Source organism: Lonchura striata, chromosome 22, assembly GCF_050655825.1.
Source record: "Lonchura striata isolate lonStrDom1 chromosome 22, ASM5065582v1, whole genome shotgun sequence".
In the NCBI taxonomy this organism is placed as follows: domain Eukaryota; kingdom Metazoa; phylum Chordata; class Aves; order Passeriformes; family Estrildidae; genus Lonchura; species Lonchura striata.
Window position 1 is genome coordinate 6,925,191 of NC_140724.1, and position 23,413 is coordinate 6,948,603.

General features: G+C 55.4%; 1 protein-coding gene across 2 annotated transcripts; it reads left to right on the plus strand.

Moving 5' to 3' along the window:
• Nucleotides 1-770: 770 nt before the first annotated feature.
• On the plus strand, nt 771-16,264 carry RASSF2 (Ras association domain family member 2). 2 transcript variants are annotated; one of them, XM_085559282.1, is made up of 11 exons: nt 771-832; nt 5,545-5,631; nt 7,211-7,286; nt 8,653-8,804; nt 9,691-9,830; nt 10,467-10,615; nt 11,799-11,900; nt 12,252-12,303; nt 13,257-13,378; nt 14,751-14,848; nt 15,122-16,264. In XM_085559282.1, exons 2-11 carry the CDS (start codon nt 5,555-5,557, stop codon nt 15,189-15,191), a joined length of 1,038 nt encoding a protein of 345 aa, XP_085415408.1. In that variant the 5' UTR covers nt 771-832; nt 5,545-5,554; the 3' UTR covers nt 15,192-16,264. The 2 variants fall into 2 exon arrangements, with proteins under 2 accessions (XP_085415408.1, XP_085415407.1); XM_085559281.1 differs by lacking the exon at nt 771-832 and adding an exon at nt 1,615-3,105.
• Nucleotides 16,265-23,413: the final 7,149 nt, after the last annotated feature.

Consider the following 23,413-nt stretch of genomic DNA (forward strand, 5'->3'; position numbering starts at 1 on the left):
GGCTTTTTGGGCAGAAACAACCGCTCCAGCCTGTGGGATGCAGCCCACAAATTCCCTCTGGGAATTCTGGACAAAGCTGGAGCAGATTGTAAGAGCATTTCCAGCTGCGTGGGATGGGGATTCCTTTGGGATTCTGGTCTTGGCAAGGGGCTTGGAGAATCCCTTGGGATCCTGACATGGGGAATGGGGGATTTTTGGGATCCTGATCCTGCCATTGGGAATGGGGGATCTTTTGGGATCCTGATCCTGCCATTGGGAATGGGGGATCTTTTGGGATCCTGATCCTGATAGCAGGAATGGGGGATTTTTGGGATCCTGCCATCGGGAATGGGGGATTTTTGGGATCCTGATCCTGATAGCAGGAATGGGGGATTTTTGGGATCCTGCCATCGGGAATGGGGGATTTTTGGGATCCTGATCCTGATAGCAGGAATGGGGGATTTTTGGGATCCTGCCATCGGGAATGGGGGATTTTTGGGATCCTGGTTGTGACGGTGGGAATTCAGCATCCTTTGGCACTCTGGTCTTGGCACCAGGGCTGGAGAATCCTTTCAGGCCCCGTTCTGAGGCGCAACCCGGCTGGAGCCAGGGCGTCCTTCGGGACCCCGGATCCTTTGGGAACATCCCTGGAGCATCCTTCGGGATGTCCGGCCGGGGGCCGCCCGGCTGCCGGAGGTGGCATCCTTTGTGGTCCCCGGCCCTGGCAGCCGGGGCGTCCCCCGGATCCGGGTTCCGGGATGTCCCCGCGCTGCCACCGCCGGCCCCGCCCGCGCCCCGCCCAGGGGCGGCCCTGCGGGAGCACCGGCTGCGAGCGGAGCGGCACCGGCACCGGGTGAGTGCGGCGGGATGGGGCGTCCCCATCCCCATCCCCATCCCCATCCTCATCCCGCTCTCCATCCCCGTGCCCCGCGCGGGGAGCGGCCCCGGGGCTGAGCCGGGGAAAACCGCGCCGGGAGCTCGGGGAAAACCGGGGGGGACCCGGCCCGACCCCCGGTGTCCCCTCGGCCACCCCCGGGCGAGCTCGGCATCGCCCTCCGCGCCGCGCCGGGGCGGCCGCGGCTCCCGCCGGGCACGGCACCTTCTCGCCCCGTCCCGCCCGCCGCTGTCCCGGGGCCCACCGGGAGCCCCTGGCGGCCACCGGCTCCTCCCGGAGCTTCACCCCGAGCGCGGCCCCCCTGTCCCCGGGTGACCCGGCTCCCCTCCGCCGCTCCGCGCTCGCTCCTTCCCCTCTCCCGCTCCAGGACGGAGCGGCCGGGCCGGAGAACAATAGCGGCGCTGGAAGACAATGGAGCGGCCGCGGCTCCCCGCCTAGGGCCGCGGGGCAGGCACCGCAGCCCGGCGCTGGCGGAGCTCCGCGGGCGGCAGCGCGGCCGCTCCGCCGCAGGACCCGCGGCGTGAGCTCGGCTCCGGCCCGCCCGCGCCGCGGCTGCCGGGGGCTGCGCCGCCTCCGGGCGATGCTCCGGGCACCGGAGCGCCCCCGGGGCCGCTTCAAAGCCGGCCCGGGCCGCGGGGAGCATCGCGGCCTCCGCGGGGAGCGGGATATTCCCACAATGCCTCGGCCGCGCCGGATCCGCGCCTCCCGCCCCGGCGGGGGATGCTGCGGGGGTGGCGGTGGGACCGAGGCAGCAAATCCCCCCTAAAAACGCAGATTTCTTTGCGGGAGAAGGGAAGAACACCGCTCTCCTGCTGAAAATTCTGTTGGCGGGGGTTTGGCCACTTTTTTCCTTGTTTTGTTGTGTTGGAGCTCCCCGGGGCTCCGCAGGAGCTGTGCGGGGCTGGGGATGCGGCCGGGCTGGGCTGCGGGGATGCGGGACAGGCTTTGGGGGTTGTTTCTGGGGGAGGGAGCAAGTCTGGGCTCTGTGGGCTCCGTCAGGCCCGGGAGCAGCCGGGAGGGGGCAGAGAGGGCCGGGACCCTCCTTGGTTTGACCTGGAGCTGTGAAAAAAGCGCTTTGCAAAGCGCCAGGAGAGGCTCGGGCCGGGCGGGGCACGGCGGAACCGCGTCAGCTCCGAGGGGGAAACTGAGGCACGGGAACGGACACGGCCCCAGACTGCCAGGGTTGAGCAATGCAGCGACTTCCACTTTGCCAGCGCTTTGACCTGGGTGGCTCCCAGCCTTTCCCGGTGATTCCCAGCCTTTCCCCGTGTTTCCCAGCCATTCCCGGTGATTCCCAGCCATTCCCGGTGATTCCCAGCCATTCCCGGTGGTTCCCAGCCATTCCCGGTGTCTCCCAGCCTTTCCCGGTGTTTCCCAGCCATTCCCGGTGTCTCCCAGCCATTCCCGGTGTCTCCCAGCCATTCCCGATGTTTCCCAGCCATTCCCGGTGTCTCCCAGCCTTTCCCGGTGATTCCCAGCCTGTCCCGGTGTTTCCCAGCCATTCCCGGTGTCTCCCAGCCTTTCCCGGTGGTTCCCAGCCTTTCCCGGTGTCTCCCAGCCATTCCCGGTGTCTCCCAGCCATTCCCGGTGATTCCCAGCCATTCCCGGTGATTCCCAGCCATTCCCGGTGGTTCCCAGCCATTCCCGGTGATTCCCAGCCATTCCCGGTGTCTCCCAGCCTTTCCCGGTGGTTCCCAGCCATTCCCGGTGTCTCCCAGCCTTTCCCGGTGGCTCCCAGCCATTCCCGGTGCTTCCCAGCCATTCCCGGTGATTCCCAGCCATTCCCGGTGATTCCCAGCCTTTCCCGGTGCTTCCCAGCCTTTTCCCCAAGCCAGGGCGGGGTGTCGGGGTCGGCAGTGCCGGGGGCGCTCCAGGAGCCGCCTCTCCCCTCCGCGTTTTTGGCTCTCTCCAGACCCAAAAAAGGAAGAATTTGCCCCTTTCCTCGGCGCTAGGAAGGGGATGTGATGACGGAGGCGAAGGTGGCAGAGCCGGGGCGTAAACAGGAAACGACTCCTCAGCACGGGAGGATGAACCTGCATTTTGGAGCTGCCCTTCCACCCCAAAAAAGGACTTTTTTTATGGCTGCAGTTCTGCCCCGTGTCCCCTTCGAGGGAGCTGGGACTTCGGCCTCGCCCCTGGGCATTGCCGGGATGTTCTGGAGCAGCTCTGAGTGGTACCAAAGGCTCCACCTGGGCTGTGCCGCCCTGAGAGGGTTCTTTTCTCTGAATTTGGTGGGTTTTGGTGCTTTAGGAGGGTCCTTTTCACTGAATTTGGTGGGTTTTGGTGATCTAGGAGAGTTCTTTTCACTGAATTTGGTGTTTCTGCTGTCCTAGGAGAGTTCTTTTCTCTGGATTTGGTGGTTTTGCTGTCCTGGGAGAGTTCTTTTCTTTGGATTTGGTGTTTCTGCTGTCCTAGGAGAGTTCTTTTCTCTGAATTTGGTGGTTTTTCTGCTCTAGGAGGGTTCTTTTCACTGAATTTGGTGATTTTTTTCTGCTCTAGGAGAATTCTTTTCCCTCACTTTGGCGTTTTTGGCACCACTTTCACAGCTGCCCTGTCCTTTAATCCTCCCTGAAGGTCTCCAGAACTTCTCATCCCTTGCCAGGGGACCCCACGAGGGGGATGCTCCTTCTGCCACTCCGGCACTTCACACCTGGGAACCCCCGAATTTGGGCCCCCCCACGCAGCTGCTGCCCCAAAATCCCCACGGGTTCATCCCAAACCCTTGAGCCAGCTGCCAAATCCCCTCCCGGCACCATTTCTGGTGGATAAATGGGATTATTGCTGCGTTTGTTCCCTGTGGGAGGATGAAGGGGTCAGGAGAGGCGGCTGCAGGACGAGGCTCGGTGCCGGATTTTGCCCAATTTTGCCAGATTTTACCAAAAACTCGCGCAGCTCCTCAGGAAACCCAAAGCTTTGTCAGCTCTTCCTTTGCCGACTTCTCCTTCTGCTTTTTCTCCGAGCCCCAGGGCTGGGCTGGGTTGATTTCCTGCCCTTCCCCTCCTGCCACTGAAGAGTTTTTGCTGTCGAAAATCAATTTTTTCCCCAGGGATTTCTCCCAAGGTGTGGGATGGAACCCCGGGATCGCCGGTTTGGGTTCATCCTCTGGCAGGTTTTCCTGCCTTGGCCTGGATTTTGGGCTGGATTTGGGTGGTTTTCTTCCAGGAAAAGGGGATTTTGTGTCCCAGGAGACTGGGAGGAAGCACATGGCGAGTGGGAGGTGGAGGAAACGCTTTTTGCTCGCCTCAGTTTCTCTTCCAGGAGAAGGGAAGGGAGGGAAAAGACGCCGAAAAATGAAATCCTGCCCAGGATTGCAGCACCCCAAAAATCCTTTTTTCATCATCCAAAACCGCCCCAGTTCCCCATCCCGAGGCGTCTTTGAGGCCCGATTCCCAAAATGAGCATCCCAAGGCTGCACCCCGCACCCCGCGTGAATCCCGCCCTGCAGCACCCAAATTCCCGAGCTCCGGGCCCGTCCGGGGCGGGATTTCGGCATTCCCAAATCCCAAAATCCGGCCGGGATGATGCAAAGGCGGCGGGATTTCGGCATTCCCAAATCCCAAAATCCGGCCGGGATGATGCAAAGGCGGCGGGATTTCGGCATTCCCAAATCCCAAAATCCGGCCGGGATGATGCAAAGGCGGCGGGATTTCGGCATTCCCAAATCCCAAAATCCGGCCGGGATGATGCAAAAGCGGCGGGATTTCGGCATTGCATTCCCAAATCCCAAAATCCGGCCGGGATGATGCAAAGGCGGCGGGATTTCGGCATTCCCAAATCCCAAAATCCGGCCGGGATGATGCGGACGCGGCAGGACCGGCCCGGGGCTCAGCCCGCCGGGACGGGAAAAAGCGAAATAATGGGGAAAAAGCGAAATAATGGGGAAAAGGAACAATTCCCGTTCCCCGCGGCGCCGGGACACGCGCGGGGCCGCGAATGCAAATTGCGCGTCAGGAGATCTCGGCGCGGATTAAATTTTCAGTGAGTCCGCGGCGCCTCTGCCCTTATCTGATCTCGCTCCTTGCGCGGCGCTTCCCCGAGGAGCCTTCGCATTTATTTCTTTATTTATTATTATTACATTTTGATGGGTTTATTCATTTATTTATTTATTATTAGTTTTTTTCTATTTTTATAATGTTTAATTTTTATTTAAATTTTAATTTTTTTTTTAATTTTATTGTTCTTTTTCCTTATTCTTATTTTGTATTTATTCTTATATTTTATTCTTATTCTTGTTTGTTTTTCCCATTTGTTTTATTATTTTTTAAATTTTTATTTATTTTTATATTTGTGTTTTAATTTTTTATTTATTCTTATTTTTTATTCTTATTCTTACTTGTTATTCTTACTTTTAATAAATTTTTATTTTTTATTCTTATTTATTTATATTTTAATGTTTTATTTTTATTTATTCTTAATTTTTATTCCTATTTATCACTTATTACTTTTCTTTTTATTATTTTTCTTTTTACTATTTTTATTTTTATTTATTCTTAATTTTTATTCCTATTTATCACTTACTATTTTTCTTTTTATTATTTTTACTTTTACTGTTTTTATTTTTATTGGGTTTTGTTCCATTATTTTTCGTTTTAGTTTTTTTTTTTTTTCCATTTTGATTTTATCTATTTATTTCAAGTTTGAATTTAATTTGATTTAATTTGACTCCCCAGCGCGGCTCCCATGCCCCGCGGCCCCGCCATGGAGCTCGGCGGCGGCGGAGCCGCGGTGCCCTGCGGGAAGGACAAATTCATCTCCAGGTGCGGCCGGGGACACGGGGGACACGGGACACGGGACACGGGGGGACACGGGACACGGGACACGGGACACGGGTGGGGACACGGGTGGGACATGGATAGGACAAGGGAGGACATGGGTGGGACACAGGGGGAACATGGGTGAGACATGGATGGGACAAGAGGGGAGCAAGGGTGGGACACGGGGGGACACGGGTGGGACACGGGACACGGGTGGGACACGGTGGGACACGGGTGGGGACATGGGACACGGGAGACACGGGGGGACACGGTGGGACATGGGACACAGGGGGACACGGGACACGGGGGGACACGGGATACGGGTGGGGACACGGGACACGGGGGGACATGGGTGGGGACATAGGAGGGACACGGGGGGACACAGGGGGACACGGGACACGGGTGGGGACACGGGACACGGGGGGACACGGGGGGACATGGGTGGGGACATGGGAGGGACAACAGGGGAGACACCTGGGGACACGGGTGGCACATGGACAGGACAAGGGTGGGGACACGGGGGGACACGGGACACGGGTGGGGACATGGGGGGATAAACGGGTGGGAACATGGGTGAGACAAGAGAGGGACACAGGTGAGGACACAGAGGGGACACGGGTGGGACACGGGTGGGACATGGATGAGGACACAGGGGGAACACAGGTGGGACACGGGGGGGACACGGGTGGGACATGGATGAGGACACAGGGAGAACACAGGTGGGACACGGGGGGGACACGGGTGGGACATGGATGAGGACACAGGGAGAACACAGGTGGGACACGGGGGGGACACGGGTGAGGACACAGGGAGAACACGGGTGGGACACGGGTGGGACACGGGTGGGACATGGATGAGAACACGGGTGGGACACGGGGGGACACGGGTGGGACACAGAGGGGACACGGGTGGGACATGGGTGAGGACACAGGGAGAACACGGGGGGAACACAGGTGGGACAGGGGTGGGACACAGAGGGGACACGGGTGAGGACACAGGGAGAACACGGGTGGGACACGGGTGGGACACGGGTGGGACACGGGGGGACACAGGGCTGGGGCGTTCCTGGTGTTCCAGGGGACGCGGGATATAGAAATAAATAAAAACATAAACCACAAATAGCACATACACGTATATTTATACATATCTCTGTATATATGAATATATATGAATATATTAATATCTATGGGAATATATGCGAATATATATGAATATATATGAACATATTAATATCTATGGGAATACATGTGAATATATATGCATATATTAATATCTATGGGAATATATGGGAATATATATGAACATATGAATATCTATGGGAATATATGTGAATATATGAATACCTATGTGAATACATGCAAATATATATTAATATATATAAACATATGACTATCTATGTGAATATATGTGAATATATTAATATCTATGTGAATATCTATGAATATATTAATATATATGACTATATATTAATATATATGACTATATATGAATATATATGACTATATATGAATATATATGAGTATATATGAATATATATGAGTATATAGGGGGTGCACCCCATCTCAGCCCAGTTTTCCCCCAGGAATGAGCTGCTCCTGCACCTCAGGACCTACAACATTTACTACGAGGGGCAGAACCTGCAGCTGCGGCACCGCGAGGTGAGCGCGGTATTCTATTCTAATATTTTATATTTATATTGTTATATTTGTATTGTATCTATGTCACTGCCATTCAGGTGATATATCTGAAGTTTTCTTTCTAAATATTCAGATTACGTATATAAAATATTTTTATTATATATCTAATATTTTAATTCTATATAGAAAATCTGCATTCGAATTATGTGCATATATATCTGAATTTTTATATTATATTATATATAAAGGTTTATATTTGTATTCATATGCTATGTATAAAATGCTCCTATTCTACATATAAAATCCTTACGTTATATATATAAAATTCTTATATATTTATATGTAATCCTTATATTCTATGCGTAAAATCCTTATATTCTATGTATAAAATCCATATATTCTACCCATAAAATCCTTATAGTCTACATATAAAATCCCAATATTCTGTGTATAAAATCCTGATATTCTGTGTATAAAATCCCAATATTCTACCTATAAAACCCCGATATTCTGTGTATAAAATCCCAATACTCTACTTATAAAATCCTGATATTCTGTGTATAAAATCCCGATATTCTACCTATAAAATCCTTATAGTCTACATATAAAATCCTGATATTCTGCCTATAAAATCCTGATATTCTGTGTATAAAATCCCGATATTCTACCTATAAAACCCCTCTGTTGTGTGTATAAAATCCCGATATTCTGTGTGTAAAACCCCGATATTCTGTGTATAAAACCCCACTGTTCTGTGTATAAACCCCTGATATTCTGTGTGTAAAACCCCGCTGTTCTGTGTGTAAAACCCCGATATTCTGTGTATAAAATCCCAATATTCTACCTATTAAACCCCGATATTCTGTGTATAAAATCCTGATATTCTGTGTATAAAATCCCAATATTCTACCTATAAAACCCCGATATTCTGTGTATAAAATCCTGATATTCTGTGTATAAAATCCCAATATTCTACCTATAAAACCCCACTGTTCTGTGTATAAAACCCCGATATTCTGTGTATAAAATCCCAATATTCTACCTATAAAACCCCAATATTCTGTGTATAAAATCCTGATATTCTGTGTATAAAATCCCAATATTCTACCTATAAAACCCCGCTGTTCTGTGTGTCAAACCCCGATATTCTGTGTGTAAAACCCCGATATTCTGTGTGTCAAACCCCGCTGTTCTGTGTGTCAAACCCCGCTGTTCTGTGTGTCAAACCCCACTGTTCTGTGTGTCAAACCCCACTGTTCTGTGTGTCAAACCCCGATATTCTGTGTGTCAAACCCCGATATTCTGTGTGTCAAACCCTGCTGTTCTGTGTGTCAAACCCCGCTGTTCTGTGTGTCAAACCCCTCTGTTGTGTGTGGTGTGGCCGCAGGAGGAAGGGGAGCTGATCGTCGAGGGGCTGCTGAACGTCTCGTGGGGGCTGCGCCGCCCCATCCGCCTGCAGATGCAGGACGAGCACCAGCGCATCCGCCCGCCGCCCTCCTCCTCCTCCTGGCACTCGGGCTGCAACCTGGGCGCCCACGGGTGAGCGGGGCCACGCATGCAGCACACAGGGCCGCAGGTACAGGCAGAGAGCGCCGGAGGTACAGGCAGAGAGCGCCGGAGATACAGGCAGAGAGCGCCGGAGATACAGGCACACAGGGCCGGAGATACAGGCAGAGAGTGCCGGAGATACAGGCAGAGAGTGCCGGAGATACAGGCAGAGAGCGCCGGAGATACAGGCACACAGGGCCGGAGATACAGGCACACAGGGCCGGAGGTACAGGCACACAGGGCCGCAGGTACAGGCAGAGAGCGCCGGAGGTACAGGCAGAGAGCGCCGGAGATACAGGCAGAGAGCGCCAGAGATACAGGCAGACAGGGCCGGAGATACAGGCAGAGAGCGCCGGAGGTACAGGCAGAGAGCGCCGGAGATACAGGCAGACAGGGCCGGAGATACAAGCAGACAGGGCCGGAGATACAGGCAGACAGGGCCGCAGGTACAGGCAGAGAGCGCCGCAGGTACAGGCAGACAGGGCCGCAGGTACAGGCAGAGAGCGCCGGAGGTACAGGCAGACAGGGCCGGAGATACAGGCAGACAGGGCCGGAGATGCAGGCAGAGAGCGCCGGAGGTACAGGCAGAGAGCGCCGGAGATACAGGCACACAGGGCCAGAGATACAGGCAGAGAGCACCAGAGATACAGGCACACAGGGCCGGAGGTACAGGCAGAGAGCGCCGGAGGTACAGGCAGACAGGGCCGGAGATACAGGCACACAGGGCCAGAGATACAGGCAGAGAGCACCGGAGATACAGGCAGACAGGGCCGGAGATACAGGCAGACAGCCCCAAAAATACAGTGCGATAGCCCCCGGGACCCCCGGCAGGGACCCCCACCCAGCCGGGACCCTCAGCCACCCCCTGTGCCCCCAGGTCCGTGCTGAAGCCCAGCGCCCTGCCGGGCATCGCGGGGACAGAGCGGGACACCGGGAACGCCGGGAACCCGAGGGACACCGGGAGCACCGGGAACTCCGGGAACTCTGGGAACACCGGGAACGCCGGGAATGGCGCAGGTGAGCCCGGGAAGAGGAACGGGGCAGGGAGCAGAGATCCCGGTTTGCAAGGAAAGGAGGGAAAGGGGAAAAGGAGAAAAAGGGAAAGGTCCCCGAGCCCCTGCCAGGGTCTGGGGACACCAGGGCTGAGCTGTCTCCCCATTCTGTGTTTTGGAGCACCCATACCTGATCTGTCTCCCCATTTTGTGTTTTTCATCACCCATGCCTGAGCTGTCTCCCCATTCTGTGTTTTTCATCACCCATACCTGATCCGTCTCCCCATTCTGTGTCTTGCAGCTCCCATACCTGAGCTGTCTCCCCATTTTGTGTTTTTCATCACCCATACCTGAGCTGTCTCCCCGTTCTGTGTTTTTCATCACCCATGCCTGATCTGTCTCCCCATTTTGTGTTTTTCATCACCCATACCTGAGCTGTCCCCACATTCTGTGTTTTTCATCACCCATGCCTGAGCTGTCTCCCCGTTCTGTGTTTTTCATCACCCATGCCTGATCTGTCTCCCCATTTTGTGTTTTTCATCACCCATACCTGATCTGTCTCCCCGTTCTGTGTTTTTCAGCACCCATGCCTGATCTGTCTCCCCATTCTGTGTTTTTCAGCACCCATGCCTGATCTGTCTCCCCGTTCCGTGTCTTGCAGCGCCCCGCGCCCCGGACGAGCCCCCGCAGTTGATGCGCACCCGCAGCGACGTCGGCGTCCGGCCCCGCGGCAGCGCCCGCACGGCCGGCGAGCAGCGGCGGCTGCGGCGGCACCGCTTCTCCATCAACGGCCACTTCTACAACCACAGGGTGGGCTGGGCTCGGGGCTGGGGTTTGGGGTCCGGGTTTGGGGTTTGGGGTCCGGGTTTGGGGTTTGGGGTCGGGGTTTGGGATTTGGGGTCGGGGTTTGGGGTTTGGGGTCCGGGTTTGGGGTCGGGGTTTGGGTTTGGGGGTCCGGGTTTGGGTTTTGGGGGTCCGGGTTAGGGGTCAGGGTTTGGGGTCCGGGTTTGGGGTCGGGGTTTGGGGTTTGGGGTCCGGGTTTGGGGTCTGGGGTTTGGGCTTTGGGGTCCGGGTTTGGGGTTTGGTGTCTGGGCTTTGGGGTCAGGGTCTGGGTTTGGGGTCCAGATTTTGGGTTTGGGGTCCAGGTTTGGGGTTTGGGGGTCCAGGTTTGAGTTTTGGGGCTCCAGGTTTGGGGTTTGGGCTCCAGGTTTGAGTTTTGGGGCTCCAGGTTTGGGGTTTGGGCTCCAGGTTTGGGGTTTGGGGTCCGGGTTTTGGGTTTGGGGTCCGGGTTTGGGTTTTGGGGCTCCAGGTTTGGGGTTTGGGGGCCCAGGTTTGAGTTTTGGGGCTCCAGGTTTGGGGTTTGAGGTCCGGGTTTGGGTTTTGGGGGTCAGGGTTTGGGTTTTTGGGGGTCCGGGTTTGGGGTCCGGGTTTGGGTTTTGGAGGTCAGGGTTTGGGTTTTGGGGGTCCAGGTTTGGGTTTTGGGGGTCCAGGTTTGGGCTTTGGGGTCCGGGTTTGGGGTTTGGTGTCTGGGCTTTGGGGTCAGGGTCTGGGTTTGGGGTCCAGATTTTGGGTTTGGGGTCCAGGTTTGGGGTTTGGGGGTCCAGGTTTGAGTTTTGGGGCTCCAGGTTTGGGGTTTGGGGTCCAGGTTTGAGTTTTGGGGCTCCAGGTTTGGGGTTTGGGGGTCCAGGTTTGGGGTTTGGGGTCCGGGTTTGGGGTTTGGGGTCTGGGTTTGTGTTTTGGGGGTCCAGGTTTGGGTTTTGGGGGTCCAGGTTTGGGGTTTGGGGTCCAGGTTTGAGTTTTGGGGCTCCAGGTTTGGGGTTTGGGGTCCGGGTTTGGGGTTTGGGGGTCCGGGTTTGAGTTTTGGGGCTCCAGGTTTGGGTTTTGGGGGTCCAGGTTTGGGGTTTGGGGTTCGGGTTTGGGTTTTGGGGCTCCAGGTTTGGGGTTTGGGGCTCCGGGAGCCGGGCAGGGCTCCCAGCGCCGCCTCTGCCCACAGACCTCGGTGTTCACGCCCGCCTACGGCTCCGTCACCAACGTGCGCATCAACAGCACCATGACCACGCCGCAGGTGCTCAAGCTGCTGCTCAACAAGTTCAAGGTGCGGCGCCCCTGTGTTTGCTGGGAATAAACAGAATTATTTCAGGGCTTAGATGTGTAAAATCTGCATTCCCCTTTCATATTTTTAATTCTTATTTATATTTTTATATACTATATTTATGTAAATTTTATATGTGTATATATTTTTATATTATATTATATTATATTATATTATATTATATTATATTATATTCCCTATATATATAGGTTGTAGATTTATATATCAATATTTTATATTTTTATACATAAATACATATATATATATATATGTGTGTGTGTGTGTGTGTGTGTGTGTGTATACATATATATATATATATATATATGTTTAGCAGAGCTTTGTTTTTCCCCCCAGATTGAGAACTCTGCAGAGGAGTTTGCTCTGTACATGGTGCACACGAGCGGAGGTGAGTGCCCCAAATTATCCCAGACCGGAGCAACCCAAATTATCCTAGACCAGAGCACCCCAAATTATCCCAGACCGGAGCAACCCAAATTATCCTAGACCAGAGCACCCCAAATTATCCCAGACCGGAGCAACCCAAATTATCCCAGACTGGAGCACCCCAAATTATCCCAGACCGGAGCACCCCAAATTACCCCGGATTGGAGCACCCCAAATTACCCCAGATCGGAGCACCCCAAATCCCCTGGATGGGAGCGCCCCAAATTCTCTGATACTGGACTGCCCCAAATTACCCCAGACTGGCGTGCCCCAAACTCCCTGCAGCATTGCCAGCCCTGTCCTGGCACTGCCGGTACCACCCTGGTACTGCCGGTGTCACCCTGGCACTGCCGGTACCACCCTGGCACCCCCGGTACCGCCCTGGCACCCCCGGTCCAGCGGGCAGTGCTGGTACCCACGGGCAGTGCCGGTACCAGCTTGGCACCACCAGTACCACCCTGGCACCGCCGGTATCCGCGGGCAGTGCCAGTCCAGCAGGCAGTGCCGGTACCACCCTGGCGCCACTGGTACCAGCCTGGCACTGCTGGTACCGGCCCGGTACTGCCAGCCCAGCGGGCAGTGCCGGTACCCGTGGGCAGTGCTGGTACCCGTGGGCAGTGCCAGCCCAGCGGGCAGCGCCGGTACCCGCGGGCAGTGCCGGTACCACCCTGGCACTGCCGGTACCACCCTGGCACCCCCGGTCCAGTGGGCAGTGCTGGTACCCGCGGGCAGTGCCGGTACCACCCTGGCACCACTGGTACTACCCTGGCACTGCTGGTACCAGCCCGGTACTGCCAGCCCAGCGGGCAGTGCCGGTACCCGCGGGCAGTGCCGGTACCCGTGGGCAGTGCCAGCCCCGCGGTCAGTGCCAGCCCCGTGGGCAGTGCCAGCAGCCAGGCCGCCGTTGCCTTGCAGAGAAGCAGAAGCTGCGTGGCAGCGATTTCCCGCTGCTGGCCCGCGTCCTGCAGGGCCCCTGCGAGCAGGTGTCCAAGGTGTTCCTCATGGAGAAGGACCAGGTGGAGGAGGTCACCTACGACGTGAGTGTGGGCTCGGCCGCTCTGCGGTGCTGGCAGTCGGGGAGGCGCGGGTTTGGCCGGGAAGGGACCCCAGCCCCGCCCGGTGCCAGCCCTGCCCTGGCACGGACGCCTCTCGCTGTCCCGGGTGGCTCCAAGCCCGTGTCCAGCCTGGCCCGGGACGCTGCCAGGGATCCGCTTTCGTGGGAATCCCGTGCCAGCCCCTCCGCAGCCTCCCGGGAGGGATTTGTCCCCGAATTGCCCCAAGGGATTTGTCCCCGAATTGCCCCAAGGGATTTGTCCCCAGTTTGCCTCGAGAGATTTGCCCTGAGGGATTTGACCTGAGGGATTTGACCTGAGGGATTTGTCCTGAGGGATTTGTCCCCGAATTGCCCTGAGGGATTTGTCCCTAGTTTGCCCCGAGGGATTTGTCCCCAAATGGCCCCAAGGGATTTGTCCCCAGTTTGCCGCAAGGGATTTGCCCTGAGGGATTTGTCCTGAGGGATTTGTCCTGAGGGATTTGTCCCCGAATTGCCCCGAGGGATTTGCCCTGAGGGATTTGTCCCCGAATTGTCCCCAAACTGCCCTGAGGGATTTGTCCCAAATTTGCCCTGAGGGATTTCCCCAAGGGATTTGTCCTCAGTTTGCCCCAATGGATTTGTCCCCGATTTGCCCCGATGAATTTACCCCAAGGGATTTACCCCAAGGGATTTACCCCGAGGGATTTGTCCCCGATTTTCCTGAGGAATTTGTCCCCGATTTTCCCGAGGGATTTGTCCCCGATTTTCCCGAGGAATTTGTCCCCGATTTTCCCGAGGGATTTGTCCCCGATTTTCCCGAGGGATTTCCCCGAGGCGTGCCGGTGCCGCTCGCTGCGGTGTCTGTCCCTGGTGTCTGTCCCTGAATTCCGCCGGTCCCGGGGGAAATTCCCGGGGCGGATCCCAGAGCAGCCCCAGCCCCGCTGCGCCCTCCCAGAGCTGCTCCCCTTCCATTTCAGGGAATTGTTTTTCCTCCAACCCACTGTCACTTTTAGAATTCAATATATTACAAGGTCAGAAAAAAAATTAGCTCCTTTTGTTCCTTTACATCTTAAAGTAAGTACATGAGTTATTTCATATGGCAGTGCTCTGAAATCCCAGCCCAAACCAGGCGCTTTTGGGGTGAATTTGGGATTAAGCTGCTCTGGGAGCCACCTCTAGCACCTCTAAGTGAATCAAACTAAATAAACCTTAGGCAGAACTTTTCCCTGTAATTATCCACTTGTTTGCACGAGCCAATGGTCACAAACATCATTTTTGTTTAGGGCTTGCTGCAAAATTTTGGGATCTTTGGTTAAATCCAAGGAGGGGATTCGGGGGTGTTCAGTTCATCCCTCTCTTCACCATCTCCCACCCAGGTCGCCCAGTACATCAAATTTGAGATGCCCATCCTCAGGAGCTTCATCCAGAAGCTGGAGGAGGAGGAGGACCGGGAAGTGAAGAAGCTGAAGCACAAGTACGTGGGGCTGGGGGGACGCCGGGAGGGAAGGACATTCCTGGAAAAACTCCTTGGTTTTCCCTGCCTGGTGATCCTTCAGTTTGGGGAAGTAGAAAAAAAAAGGAGGGAAAAATCCTCGCGTTGGGATTTTTTGTGGGATTTGCCGCCCGGTTTCGTGGTGCTCCCTGCGGTGGTGCAGCTGCCAAAGTTTGGGGTTTGGCATCCCCCGAGCGGGGTTTGAATTATTCCGGGGTTTTCTCGGGCGCTGAAAAAATTCCGTTTTTATTTCAGGTACTCCATCCTGCGGCTGAGGATCGAGCAGAGGCTGGAGGAGATCTGCGAGGGCCCCACGGCCATGTGAGCGTCCCTGGGATGTGCTGCCCCAAATCCCCAGCCCGAAACTCCCGGGGTCCTCCCGGGGGGCTCCAGCCCCGAGCCGCCCCCTCCCACGCCTCGACCCTCGGGGGCTCCTCCCAGGAAGGCTCTGGCTGGCGGCAGCTTCAGCCAAAACCTCAAATCCCTGGAAAACACGGAGGAAAACCAGAGAAAAAAAGAGGAAATCCGTGAGCAGCACAAAGGCGAGGGCTGCCAGCATTCCAGGGCTGGAATTTTGGGGGGCTCGGTTTGGAAATGCCCAGCGTGGCTCCCTGTGAAGGTCCTGCTGCTCGGCGGCATAAGAGCACAAAATAATTCCTTTTTTTTTTTTTAGAAAAAAGCACATTCCCACCCTACAGCTGCAATAATTCCCAGGGGCCGGGAGGATTTTGTAAATCCCAAGGGGTGGCTGAGATTTTGGGGGGGTTTAACCCTGACCTGGGGCTCGCGGGTGGATTTCCAGCACGGGAGAAAATCCTGGTTTTTCCCCAAAGCTGCGTCCGTGGCGCGGCCGCCTCCGTCCCCCGCTGGAATTTGCACTAATATTTTGGGATTTGTAGGAAAAGCGCGATGTCAAACCTCTCTGGTAGCTGAAAATGCCAAATAGCACTCGCAGGGATGCCGGAGGGCCTCGAGCCTCTCCGGGTGGGACAGGAGGGGAGGCAGGAGGAGGGGGAGGCGGAAATAAAGAGGATTTTGTTGTCCAAATCCATTTGCCAGCGGTGCCAGGAAATGATCCTGGTGAAACCACCAGCAGCAGCTGGAAAATCCTCTTTCCTCCCAGGCTAAACCAGCAATACCCATTTTATACCTCGGTGTGAACTAAACCTCTGACTTTCTCCCCTTCCCTTTTGAGTTTTTGCAATGCATCTGTGTATTTGTCATTTTTTTTTTTTTAGTTTTAATTTTAATGGTACCTTTTCCACCTTTAACTCACGTTGGGGGAAGCGTTGTACAGCGAGAGGAGCTTTTGATGTGTTTGAAGGATGATTGTGGCGCTGCTGCGTGGATTAACAAGGAAATAAAGTAAAATATGTAGCAACTTAACACAGAATGAAACCCCCTGAGTCAGAGCCTGACTTGTCCAAAATAAATCACTTTTTGTGGCTGGAAACGCCATGGAAATGACTAAAAAATGAGATGAGGGAAAAGAGGAATACCTGAATGTCAGTGAAGTTCCCCAGGGAGAAATGCTCTCACCTCCCAAATTTAAACTCCCACTTGAATTTCTGGGAGATTTTTGGGGATTATTTGGCTGCTTTAGGATTTATCCAGCCCTTAGGGATTATTCAGCCCCAGGAATTCTTGATCCCTGCAGGTCTGCAGGCTCCATCCCGGGGGAATTTCGCTCCGGGGAGGTAAAACCCGGGTGTTTTGTCCTGCCGGAGCTCAGCCGGCCCTCCCCGTGATCCCTCCCCGCAGAGGGGCCGGGCTTGCCGCCGGTCCCACCGGGAGCATCCCGCCGGTGCCACCGGGAAAAACCCGCCGGTCCCACCGGGAGCATCCCGCCGGTGCCACCGGGAGCATCCCGCCGGTGCCACCGGGAAAAACCCGCCGGTGCCACCGGGAGCATCCCGCCGGTGCCACCGGGAGCATCCCGCCGGTGCCACCGGGAGCATCCCGCCGGTCCCACCGAGAAAAACCCGCTGATCCCACCGGGAAAATCCGGCTGCTCCCACCGGGAACATCCCGCCGGTCCTACCGGGAGCATCCCGCCGGTCCCACCGGGAAAATCCGGCTGATCCCACCGGGAAAACCCCGAGCGAGCCGCGCCCGGCGCACGGGTAAGGGCAGCACCCCGCATTTCTGGGGTGAAAAGAGCAGGATTTGGGTACAGAGCAGCCGAAAGATGATTGGAATTCGCTTGGCACAAAGCTGGGATGGAGGTTGGGATGGGGAGATGCTCCAGCGCTGGGGATTTCCCTGCCTGGTGATCCCTGAGTTTGGGGAGGCAGAGATGGGGGGAAAATAGGAGGGGAAAACAGGAGGGGAAAATAGGAGAGGGAAAATAGGAGGGGAAAACAGGAGGGGAAAATAGGAGAGGGAAAATAGGAGAGGGAAACAGGAGGGGAAAATAGGAGAGGGAAAATAGGAGGGGAAAACAGGAGGGGAAAATAGGAGGGGAAAATAGGAGAGGGAAAATAGGAGAGGAAAACAGGAGGGGAAAATAGGAGGGGAAAACAGGTGGGGAAAATAGGAGGGGAAAATAGGAGAGGGAAACAGGAGGGGAAAATAGGAGAGGGAAAATAGGAGGGGAAAACAGGAGGGGAAAATAGGAGGGGAAAATAGGAGAGGGAAAATAGGAGAGGAAAACAGGAGGGGAAAATAGGAGGGGAAAACAGGTGGGGAAAATAGGAGGGGAAAATAGGAGAGGGAAACAGGAGGGGAAAATAGGAGAGGGAAAATAGGAGAGGGAAAATAGGAGAGGGAAAATAGGAGAGGGAAAATAGGAGAGGGAAACAGGAGGGGAAAATAGGAGGGGAAAACAGGTGGGGAAAATAGGAGAAGAAAATAGGAGGGGAAAACAGGAGGGGGAAAATAGGAGGGGAAAACAGGAGGGGAAAATAGAAGGGGGAAAATAGGAAGGGAAAATAGGAGGGGAAAATCCTCGTGTTGGGATTTTTTGGTGGGATTTGCTGCCCGGTTTTGTGGTGTTTGTGCCAACAGCTGGAAAAGGGGGACGCTTCTCGGTGCTTTCAAATAACCCCGTTTTCAAGGGCTTTCTTTAAAATAACCCCAAAAAAGCCGGAGGAGCGGACCAGGGAAAGGAGGCAGATTCCATGAAATGTGAATTTTCGGAGCTCTGGCACTGGAGCGGGGCAGGGAAAGGAGGCACATTCCATGAAATGTGAATTTTCGGAGCCCTGGCACTGGAGCGGGGCAGGGAAAGGAGGCAGATTCCATGAAATGGGAATTTTGGAAGCGCTAGCACTGGAGCGGGGCAGGGAAAGGAGGCAGATTCCATGAAATGGGAATTTTGGAAGCGCTGGCACTGGAGCGGGGCAGGGAAAGGAGGCAGATTCCATGAAATGGGAATTTTTGGAGCCCTGGCACTGGAGCGGGGCAGGGAAAGGAGGCAGATTCCATGAAATGTGAATTTTCGGAGCTCTGGCACTGGAGCGGGGCAGGGAAAGGAGGCAAATTCCATGAAATGGGAATTTTTGGAGCCCTGGCACTGGAGCGGGGCAGGGAAAGGAGGCAGATTCCATGAAATGTGAATTTTTGGAGCTCTGGCACTGGAGCAGGGTAGGGAAAGGAGGCAGATTCCATGAAATGGGAATTTTTGGAGCCCTGGCAGGGCGGGCTCGAGCCTGGCACCTTCCAGCCCAGGGAATCGCTGACTCGGGGCTGCTCTGCTTTGTCCCGGAGCTTTTGTCAGCACGGCCGCGGATTTTTGGGGCCGGCTGCACCCGCGTGGCTCGGCAGCTTCAGCGCAGTCAGCGTTTGCTCAGCCCGGGGGAATTCCCGCAGTTCCTGCGGGAACGAGCGCCCGGAAATGCGGGACACTGCGGGGTTGTGGGCCCCATGCCGCTCCCTGCTCGCTGGGAGTGTGGGATGAGGTGAAAATGTGAAATAATGCGTTAAATTAAAGAATGCTGGACTGCCGTGGGTTGGGAGGGGCCCTAAAGGTCATCCGGGCCAAGCCCTTGTTATGGGCAGGGATGTCTTCCACTGGAATGTGTCAATGATGTATCAATATAACATATAAAAATAGGTATAAACACATTAAAATATAATAAAATAATACCACATTTATTAATGTAATACTATAATAAGATATGGAAAATATAGTATATAGTATATAATATATAATATATAATATATAATTAATATACTATATACTATATACTATATACTATATACTATATAATATATAACATAGAATATACAATATACCATATACAATATACCATATACAATATACCATATACAATATACAATATACAATATGATAGCTAAAATATAATCTATAATAATATAATAAAATAATGAACTACTTATTAATATAACAATATCACATATCATTAAATAATACCATACTTAATAATACAATAAATAATAATACAATAATATAATATTATATAATACACTACATGATCTATTATTATGTATTAATGGTCTCTATTAGAAATCATTGGTTATTGATTACATATTGTTATACATTCTGTATTAGCTATAATACATAGTGACCTGGACAATGAATGAATATATAAATAAGTCATAAAATAGGGATAATATAGAGATATAGAAAGAGACAACATAGAGATAACACAGGGATAATAGAGAGATAGAGACAATATAGAGAGAAATAAAATTGTAGAGAGAGATAAATAGAGACAACATAGAGAGATAAATAGAGACAGCATAGAGAGATAGAGATAATATAGAGAGATAAACAGAAACAATATAGAGCTAGAGATAACACAGACAGAGATAATATAGAGAGAATATAGAGAGAAATAGAGAATATAGAGAGATAAAAGGCCCTGAGGTCAGCTTGGTGCTAATAACACCAAGTTTGGGGGTTTGAGCCCTGCCTGGGGCACCCACAGAACCCCGGACTCACAGAAGCACAGTCTCCCACACTCACAGAACCACATTTACACACTCACAGAACCGCATTTACACACTCACACACTCACAGAACTTCATTTACACACTCACACACTCACTGAATCACAGAACCACATTTACACACTCACAGAACCGCATTTACACACTCACTGAATCACAGAATCACAGAACCCCAGACTCACAGAACCACATTTACACACTCACACACTCACATAATCACGCACTCACAGAATGCTCAAAACACTCGCAGAGTGGTTTTTAACCACTCGCAGAACGGTTAAAAAAGACTCACAAAGTTTGTGCAAGACCTTTGAGCCCAGCGGGCCCAGCCCGTCACCCCGCACCCCCAAACCAGCCCCGGGGTCCCTCCCGCGCAGCGGAGCCCGCGGGGCTGGCGGGTCCCGGTCCCGCTCTCACCGCTCCCTGTCCCGCAGCGGGGCGGGATGCGGGCCCTGCTCTCACCGCCCCTTGTCCCGCAGGTGGGGCGGGATGCGGGTCCCGCTCTCACCGCTCTATATCCCGCAGGCGGGGCGGGTCCCGGCCCCGCTCTCACCGCCCCTTGTCCCGCAGGTGGGGCGGGTCCCGGCCCCGCTCTCACCGCTCCATATCCCACAGGTGGGGCGGGTCCCGGCCCCGCTCTCACCGCCCCTTGTCCCGCAGGTGGGGCGGGTCCCGGCCCCGCTCTCACCGCTCCATATCCCGCAGGTGGGGCGGGTCCCGGCCCCGCTCTCACCGCCCCTTGTCCCGCAGGTGGGGCGGGTCCCGGCCCCGCTCTCACCGCTCCTTGTCCCGCAGCGGGGCGGGATGCGGGCCCCGCTCTCACCGCTCCTTGTCCCGCTCTCACCGCCCCTTGTCCCGCTCTCACCGCTCCATATCCCGCAGGTGGGGCGGGTCCCGGCCCCGCTCTCACCGCTCCATATCCCGCAGGTGGGGCGGGTCCCGGCCCCGCTCTCACCGCTCTCTGTCCCGCAGGTGGGGCGGGTCCCGGTCCCGCTCTCACCGCTCCATATCCCGCAGGTGGGGCGGGATGCGGGTCCCGCTCTCACCGCTCCATATCCCGCAGGTGGGGCGGGTCCCGGTCCCGCTCTCACCGCTCCATATCCCGCAGGTGGGGCGGGTCCCGGCCCCACTCTCACCGCTCCTTGTCCCGCAGGTGGGGCGGGATGCGGCCCCCGGAGCTCGCCCGCCGCTGGGCGCTGCTGCTGCTGCTGCTGCTCGCCCTCCTCAGCGACGCCGCCGGCGGCCGCCGCGGGGCCGGCGGGAGGAGCGCCGGGCCCGGGGGGCTCCGCGGGGGCTTCCGCGCCCCGGGCCGCGGCTCCCGGGTGGCCGGAGCCGTCGCGGCCGGCGCCGCCGCGGGGTACGGCATGGGGCTGCTGGGCCGCCCGCGGCCGGCCCGCCTCGGGCACGGCGTCCCGGCGGCGCGGCAGCCGCTGCCCGCGGGCGGCTTCCAGGCCGGGGGCTGGCCCGAGCCGGGGCGCAAGCGGGGAGCCCCCAGCAGAGCCCCCGGCCGGCGCCGAGCCGGGCTCGGGCTCGCCCTGCTGCTGGCGTCGGGAGCCTGCCTGCTCAGCCACGGGCTGCAGCGCTGAGGGCGCCCCCGGGACCCCCGGCACCCCTGGGACCCCCGGGACCCCCGGCCGGCCGCGCCCGCCGGCGCTTGCAGAGAAGTGACTTTTCCTGGGAGATTGGATGTGGCGTGGGGAGGTGGGAGAGGCGCTCCTGGCCGGCGGCCGGAGCTGGGCGGGCACCGGGAGTTGGATCGTGCGAGCCCCACCGGGACTGGGGGATGCCGTGATCCCCAGCAGGGACCGAAGGGACATTGCAAACCCACCCGGGACTGGAGAATGCCGTGAATTCCAGTCAGGACCGCAGGGATCCTGCAAACCCACCCGGGACTGGAGAATGCCGTGAATTCCAGTCGAGACTGCAGGGATCCTGCAAACCCACCCGGGACTGGAGAATGCCGTGAATTCCAGTCAGGACCGCAGGGATCCTGCAAACCCACCCGGGACTGGAGAATGCCGTGAATTCCAGTCGGGACCGAAGGGACATTGCAAACCCAGCCGGGACTGGAGAATGCCGTGAATTCCAGTCGGGACCGAAGGGATCCTGCAAACCCATCCGGGACTGGGGGATGCCGTGAATTCCAGTCAGGACCAGAGGGATCCTGCAAACCCATCCGGGACTGGGGGATGCCGTGAATTCCAGTTGAGATCGTAGGGATCCTGCAAACCCACCCGGGACTGGAGAATGCCGTGAATTCCAGTCAGGACCAGAGGGATCCTGCAAACCCACCCGGGACTGGAGAATGCCGTGAATTCCAGTCAGGACCAGAGGGATCCTGTAAACCCACCCAGGACCAGAGGGTTCCTGCAAACCCACCCGTGACCAGAAGGATCCTGCAAACCTACCCAGGACCGCAAGGACACTGCAAACCCACTCGGGACAGGACCTGCGTGAGCAAAGGCAGCCCTGCAAGGACCTGTGGAAATTGGGCCCCGCCGGGCTCAGCTCTGGATTCCCGTTGCACGGCTTCACCAAAAAACGCTCTTTCTCCCCCAAAAGAGTGCTGGGACTCGCGGGGAGGGGGGTGTGGGGCTTGGAAATGGAGGCCTGAGCCTCGCAATAAAGTTTGGCCTTGAGACATGCTCTGATTGGAACCAAATCCAGCGTCTTTAGCACTGGGAGCCGCGAGGCCGCCTGGGGACAAACCCTGCTCGGTCCCATCTCCCTGGCTTTGGTATGATCCATCCCAATCCTCCAGATCCCCATTTTCAGCCTTCCCTGCCCACAGCACTCGCACCTGTAGGAGTGACCCTGTCTCAGGTGCTTTGTGTTTGTCAGGAAGGAGGCAAATCCCGCCTGGAAGTCACAAAAAGGAGCAGCGAGGGATGGTTTGTCCTCCAGCAGCTGCCTTTTCTTCTCTAATCCCTGTCCTGGGGGGTTAAACCTTCCCCAAATCCAGGCTCAAATGCAGCAGCTCAACCATTGCTATGAGAATGGAAAATAAAGCGGCTCCAAGTGGAAAATGATCCCCAAAAAGTTTCTGGGCAGGTGAGATCCCCATCCTCCAGCAGGTGAGTGCTCACTGAAGGTTTTTGAGGCTGTTTGGATGTTTGGGAGCGGCTCATCTCTCCTGGGAATCGGGATTTTGGGATATGAGTGTCCTTCAGGAGGGGAGGAGGTTGGGTCTCACCTCTCATCAGTGTTGAAAGGACCCCCAGGGAACGGAAAATTATTTTTGGGGCTCTTTCACAACGTTCGCTAACAATTTCACAGCAGTCACTTCTCCCAAATCTGCCCGAAACCAGGACACTCCTGAGGGCTGCAGAAACATTTTGGAGCAGGGATGCCCCAGGGCCTGGTCCAAACCACCACAGCCCTGGCTGAGGAGCAGCTTTGAGGCTGAGCAAACCCCATCCACCCTCCAAACGCTCCGAGGGCTTTGGTTTTGCAACGGGCTCGTTTAAAACCCGGCGGAACCTCCGGCCGCAGCTGGGAATTGCATTTTCCCACCATTTATTTCGCGTCCAGAGCCGGGTCAAGTTTTGGTGCCTGCATCCCTCAGGAGCACTCTCTGTTCCTGGCCCTGAGCTGCAGGAATGACCCTGCTCCTCCCAGATCGCATTCCCGAAT

Excerpts from the sequence above, each read along its gene's own strand:
- RASSF2 (XM_085559282.1), top strand. The coding sequence starts at position 5,555 with ATGCCCCGCGGCCCCGCCATGGAGCTCGGCGGCGGCGGAGCCGCGGTG. Across the intron at positions 9,831-10,466 it reads GAACGCCGGGAATGGCGCAG|CGCCCCGCGCCCCGGACGAG; the intron begins GTGAGCCCGGGA and ends CGTGTCTTGCAG. Across the intron at positions 13,379-14,750 it reads TGGAGGAGGTCACCTACGAC|GTCGCCCAGTACATCAAATT; the intron begins GTGAGTGTGGGC and ends TCTCCCACCCAG.